Consider the following 6,000-nt stretch of genomic DNA (forward strand, 5'->3'; position numbering starts at 1 on the left):
AGAAAGGTTTGAGAGGGTGTATAATGTGGCAACTAAGGTGGTACAGGATTCAGAAACTCTAGAAATGTATTCATTTACTCTTGGGATAAGTGGATCATAAATTAATCACATTACTTACATTGGAGATTTCAGAAGCTGGGGCATATTTTATATTAAATAAATATAGTTTAGACAGGACTATTTTTCACAAAGGCAGAGAGGTTTCAGAAAGAGGAAGGGTACTGGATCATGTTCTTGATCGGTCAAAGAGAAATGTGACCAAATATCACTATCTAAATAACAAAAGTGAGGAAAGGCCTGTATTGTCATAGAGTCAGAGGTGTACAGCACAGAAACAGACCCTTTGGTCCAACTCGTCCATGCCGACCAGGTAACTCAACCTAACCTAGTCCCACTTGGCAGCACCCAGCCCCCATGCCTCCAAACCCTTCCTATTCATTTACTCATCCAGATTCCTTTTAAATATTGTAATTGTACCAGCCTCCACCACTTCCTCTGGCAGCTCATTCCATACATGCACCAACCTCTGCATGAAAAGTTGCCCCTTAAGTCTCTTTTATATTTTCCCCTTCTGACTGAAAACCTATACCCTCTACTTCTGGACTCCCACATCCCAGGGAAAATACTTTGTCTATTTGTCTTAAACATGCCCTTCATGATTTTCTAAACCTCTATAAGATTGCCCTCAGCCTCCGATGCTCCAGGGAAAACAGTCCCAACCTATTCAACCCCTCCCTATAGTTCAAATCCTCCAACCATGGCAACATCCTTGCAAGTCTTTTCTGAACCCTTTCAAGTTTCACAGCATCCTTCTGATAAGAAGGAGACCAGAATTGCATGCAATATTCTAAAAGTGGCCTAACCTATGTTGTACCTGTTTTGCATTTTGCACCCCTTTGCTTTTTGCTCTGCGCAAACGTCCTGTCCAGTTGCAACATGATCTCCCAACCCTGTACTCAAATACTCTTGACTAATAAAGGAAATCATTCCAAATGCATTCTTCACTATCCTATCTACCTGCGACTCTACTTTCAAGGAGCTATGAACCTGCAACTCCAAGGTCTGTTTGTTCAGCAACACGTCCTAGGACTTTATCATTAAGTGTATAAGTCCTGGTAAGATTTGCTTTCCCAAAATGCAGCACCTCGCATTTATCTAAATTAAACTCCCATCTATCACACCTCAACCCATTGGCCCATTTGATCAAGATCCAATTGTAATCTGAGGTAACCTTATTCACTGTCCGCTCCAGCTCCAATTTTGGTGTCATCTGCAACTTACTGATTATACCTTCTATGTTCATAAATGATGAAAAAAAGTAATGGACCCAGCACCGATCCTTGTGGCACTCCACTGGTCACAGGCTTCCAATTTGAAAAACTACCCTCCACCACTGTTCTCTGTCTTCTACCTTCGAGCCAGTTCTGTATCCAAGTGGCTAGCTCTCCCTGTAATCCATGCGATCTAACCTAGCTAACCAGTCTCCCATGGGGAACCTTGTTGAATGCCTTACTGAAGTTCATATAGATCCCGTTCACCGCTCTGCCCTCCTCAATCCTGTGTGTTACATCTTCAAAAAACTCAATCAAGTTTGTGAGACATGATTTCCTACACACTGACTATGCCGAATCATTCTTTGCCTTTCCAAATACCTGTAAATCCTGTCCCTCAGGATTCCCTCCAATAACTTGACCATCATCGATGTCAGGCTCACCAGTCTACAGTTCCCTGACTTGTCCTGACCACCTTTCTTAAATAGTGGTACCACATTAGCTAACCTCCAGTCTTCTGGCACCTCACCTGTGACTATCGACAATACAAAAATCTCAGCAAGGGACCTAGCAATCACTTCCCTAGCTTCCTACAGAGTTCTAGGGTACACCTGATCAGGTCCTGGCAATTTATCCACCTTCATGCATTTCAAGACATCCAGCACTTTCTCCTCTGTAATATGGACATTTTTCAAGATGTCATCATCTATTTCCCTACATTCTATATCTTCTATGCCTTTGTCCTTAGTAAACACTTTTGCAAAATACTCATTTAGTATCTCTTCATTTCCTGATACTCCACACAAAGGCCGTATTGCTGATCTTTGAGGGGCCCTATTCAGTCCATAGTTATCCTTTTGTCCTTAATGTATTTGTAAAAACCCTTTGGATTCTCCTTAACTCTATTTACCAAAGCTATCTCACGTCCCCTTTTTGCCCTCCTGATTTCCTTCTGAAGTGTACTCCTGCCTTTAGACTCTTCTAAGGATTCACTCGATATATCCTGTCTATACGTGACATATGCTTCCTTCTTTTTCTTAACCAAACCCTCAATTTCTCCAGTCACCCAGCATTCCCTACACCTACCAGCCTTTCCTTTCACCTGAACAGGAATATACTGTCTCTGACTCTCGTTATCTCATTTTTGAAGGCTTCCCATTTTCTAGCTATTCCTTTACCTGTGAACATCTGCTCCCAATCAGCTTTTGAAAGTTCTTGCCTAATTCTGTCAAAATTATCCTTCCTCCAATTTCGAACTTCGACTTTTAGACCTGGTCTACCCTTTACCATCACTATTTTAAAATGAATAGAATTATAGTTGCTGGCCCCAAAGTGCTCCCCCACTGACACCTCAGTCATCTGCCCTGTCTTATTTCCCAAGTGTAGGTCAAGTTTTGCACCTCCTCTGGTAGGTATATCTACACTGAATCAGAAAATGTTCTTCTACACACTTAACAAGTTCCTCTCCATCCAAACCCTTAACACTATGGCAATCCTAGTCCTTGTTTGGAAAGTTAAAATGCCCTACCATAATCACCCTATTATTTTTACAGATAACTGAAATCTGTTTCTCAATTTCCCTCTGACTATTAGGGGGTCTATAATACAATCCCAATAAGGTGATCATCCCTTTCTTATTTCTCAGTTCCACCAAAATAACTTCCCTGGATGTATTTCCGGGAATATCCTCTCTCAGTACAGCTGTAACACTATCCCTTATCAAAAACAACGCTCCCCCTCTTCTCTTGCCTCCCTTTCTGTCCTTCCTGTAGCATTTGTATCCTGGAACATTCAGCTGCCAGTCCTGTCCATCCCTGACCAACATCTCTGTAATTGCTATGATAGCCCAGTCCAATGTTCCGAACCATGCCGTGAGTTAACCTGCCTTCCCTGTTAGGCCTCTTGCATTGAAATGAATGCAGCTTACTTCATCAGTCCTACCTGGTTCTGGAGTTTAGAAGAGTCAGAGGGGATTTAAATGAAATATGTTATCCTGAGGGGACTTGACTGAATGGATGTTGAAAAGATGTTTCCTCTTGTGAGAGAATCTAGTTTAAAAATAAGACCTTGCCCATTTAAGACAGCAATGAAGAAACATTTTCTTTTCTCTCAGAGGGTTATGAGTTTTGGTATTTCCTTCCTGAAAAGGTAGTGTTTGGGGAATCTTTAAAAGTTTTTGAGGCAGAGGTAGATAGGTTCTTGATTACCAAAGAGATGAAAGATTATCAGAGGGATGTACAAATGTAGAGTTGAGGTTAAAATCCGATTGGCCATGTGCTTTAATGCATGGTGGAACAAGCATGAAGGGCTGCGTGGTCTGCTCTTGTTCCTTGTTTGAGTGTTATTATGTAGATTTTGGCCTATGTCTGAACAAGAAACAAAATAAAAACCCAATGGGTGAACAGAAATATATTTAAATGTTGTAACTTCTCTACCAGCAAAAATAAAGCTGAATAATATGGGATTGCGTTTGCTCGTACCCAACAAAATGGTGACTTTTGGAAACTTTCTATTGAATGGACTGGAAGTTTGTTACCGAAAGAATAAATGGCGGCAGTGTCCATATTCATGCTAAGTGCAAATATTAATTTCAATGAAAAGGTTTACGTTGGTATATTGATGAAGTTGTAATGTCAGCTGCCAGTTTTTAAGCTAGGTTGCAAGTTACTAGAGGAAATTTTAGTTGTTCATTTGAAGTGCTTTGGAAGTTTGAGCAAGCATAATTGCTGCATTCAAATTTAATAACTTCCAACATCATAATCTAATTGAAGCATTCAAGTACCTGAAATGCCATTTTTTGAGCTTAGCTCAATCTTCGTGTATCTCATATTGAGCATTGTTTTTTCCACGGTTTCTGAACTTTGGCGTTGCTAGTTCCCCCTATGTATGTTATTGGATTGTCATTGTGCTGATAAATTAACAAGGAATATATCCAAGTTTGAGAGTACACATTTAGCCAAACTTTTTAACAACATAGTGCAGCAAATTGACAAATACAGGTCACTAGCTTATTAGCAATGCAAGTACAAGCCAACTTTTTTTTTTGATGGACTGCCATTTTTAAAAAGGGAACGTGGATACCGTCTTGAGGATTAGCAGGTTTGAGGAAAACCCTGCAGTCATTTCATTATGTTGCTTTGGAACAAACTGCTTGAAGTAGAAGGGATCCAAATTGATTTTCTTTTGAGTATGAATTGGCCCAAATTGGAAAGGACCTGCTTTCTTCATGCTTGGGTTGGGAAATTTAGACTAAGAAATATGCACACTAAACAAAGCAATGTTCACCACTAAACTCTCGAATATTTGTCATTACAACCTCCTCTCCAGTTGAAGTTTTTTATTGCCCTTTAACATGAAGGCTGTTTGTACTCTTTCTGTTTTTCTTCCTGATGACATCAGCCCTTTTCAGTACTCGTCTTGTTGAGTCGATGCTGTCAGCAACAACACTGGGTCGATGTGTTAATGATGACGTTCCGATGAATTGGTATTTTAAGTAATTTGAAGAAGCTTTAAGGCAGACGTGATTCCTAGTATGTTGCATATTGAATCTTGTTGGCTGTCAATGGGTAAAGAAAATGAATAATAAAATCTTCTGGGTAGTTTTTAATGTTTCCTGTGTTGAAGAGTATGTCTGCACTGAAACTCCCTCAATTATCCTTAAATAATTAGTTTATGAATGAGAAAGTGCTTCATTCAGCATATTAACCAAACAGACCACTTGACAATTAGCTACTTTTCAAAAAGCAGTTATTGTTATTTATGTAAACAAATGTTGGATGGTTAAATTGACTTTAGTGTGATTATGCAGCACCAGTTCAAAACTAGTTTTAATATATTCTCTGCGCTTGTACACATGTTAAATAATTATCTAATTTTCTTTTGTATAATTTAGGACAAACACCTGGAGGAAGTGAGAAAGAATAGAGAAAGCAAAGAAAGTGAAGAAGTTGTTTAGCCTTGTTCATTTTTGGAAGTGAGGATTTTCAAAAGTACTGTTTTTAAAGAAGAATTAAAGTCAATGTGTTTAACAAAACCCTCTTACAATGCTTTAAAAACCTGTAACCAGAAATTACACATTTTGAATTGAGTGATTGGGATGGGGAGGGTGAGGGAAGGGTGGAGATAGCAAAAATTGCAGCATTGAGTTCTACCTTTGCTAGTCATTTCAAGTATTACAGCTGTTTGTTTTTTTTGTATTGCTGATATTATTAGAGTCTAAAATTGAAGAAAATCAGCAGTTTTCACTTTGGTCCTCCAGTAATAGCTGCATGTACTAAATGTTCGATTTTCATGCCCACTGTGTAAGTTGTCCAAACATGCCTAAACTTTATCTTTCAATAAAACTACATTAATTGCTGACAGTGTCTAAGCACATTTTATCTTTTATTCAGTGAGGTGTTGCTACATAATTAAAATATGGAGGCAGTTAAACATAAACCTGCAAAATTCCACCTGGTTCACATTAATGTCTGCTTTACCATGTGAATGCCCTATCCTGAGAATATGTTTGTATGATTTATTTGTATATATATATATATATATATATATATTGCACTGTCAGCATTCTGTCCTGAGGAGTTGAGATAAATAGAAATGTTGGCTCAGGTCAATGAGGAAAATTTGTATTAATATAGAATGAGGCAGGAGCAGATTACGATTTCATATGATTCAACGGCTTGAATAACTTAAAAATCTGAACCTTAAGATCAGATCCTGAGTCCAAATCTGT

The 6,000-nt window shown here is 38.8% G+C and overlaps 1 protein-coding gene across 2 annotated transcripts in view; it reads left to right on the forward strand.

Moving 5' to 3' along the window:
- Nucleotides 1-5,609, forward strand: part of LOC140453516 (stathmin-like) — a 37,549-nt gene extending 31,940 nt beyond the window's left edge. For both annotated transcript variants that reach the window (XM_072548257.1, XM_072548258.1), the window contains exon 5: nucleotides 5,164-5,609. In XM_072548257.1, the coding sequence (XP_072404358.1) occupies nucleotides 5,164-5,226 (63 nt within the window). In that variant the 3' untranslated portion in view covers nucleotides 5,227-5,609. The remainder of the gene's footprint in view (nucleotides 1-5,163) is intronic.
- Nucleotides 5,610-6,000: the final 391 nt, after the last annotated feature.

The sequence above is a fragment of the Chiloscyllium punctatum genome, chromosome 27 (genome assembly GCF_047496795.1).
Source record: "Chiloscyllium punctatum isolate Juve2018m chromosome 27, sChiPun1.3, whole genome shotgun sequence".
NCBI classification, from domain to species: domain Eukaryota; kingdom Metazoa; phylum Chordata; class Chondrichthyes; order Orectolobiformes; family Hemiscylliidae; genus Chiloscyllium; species Chiloscyllium punctatum.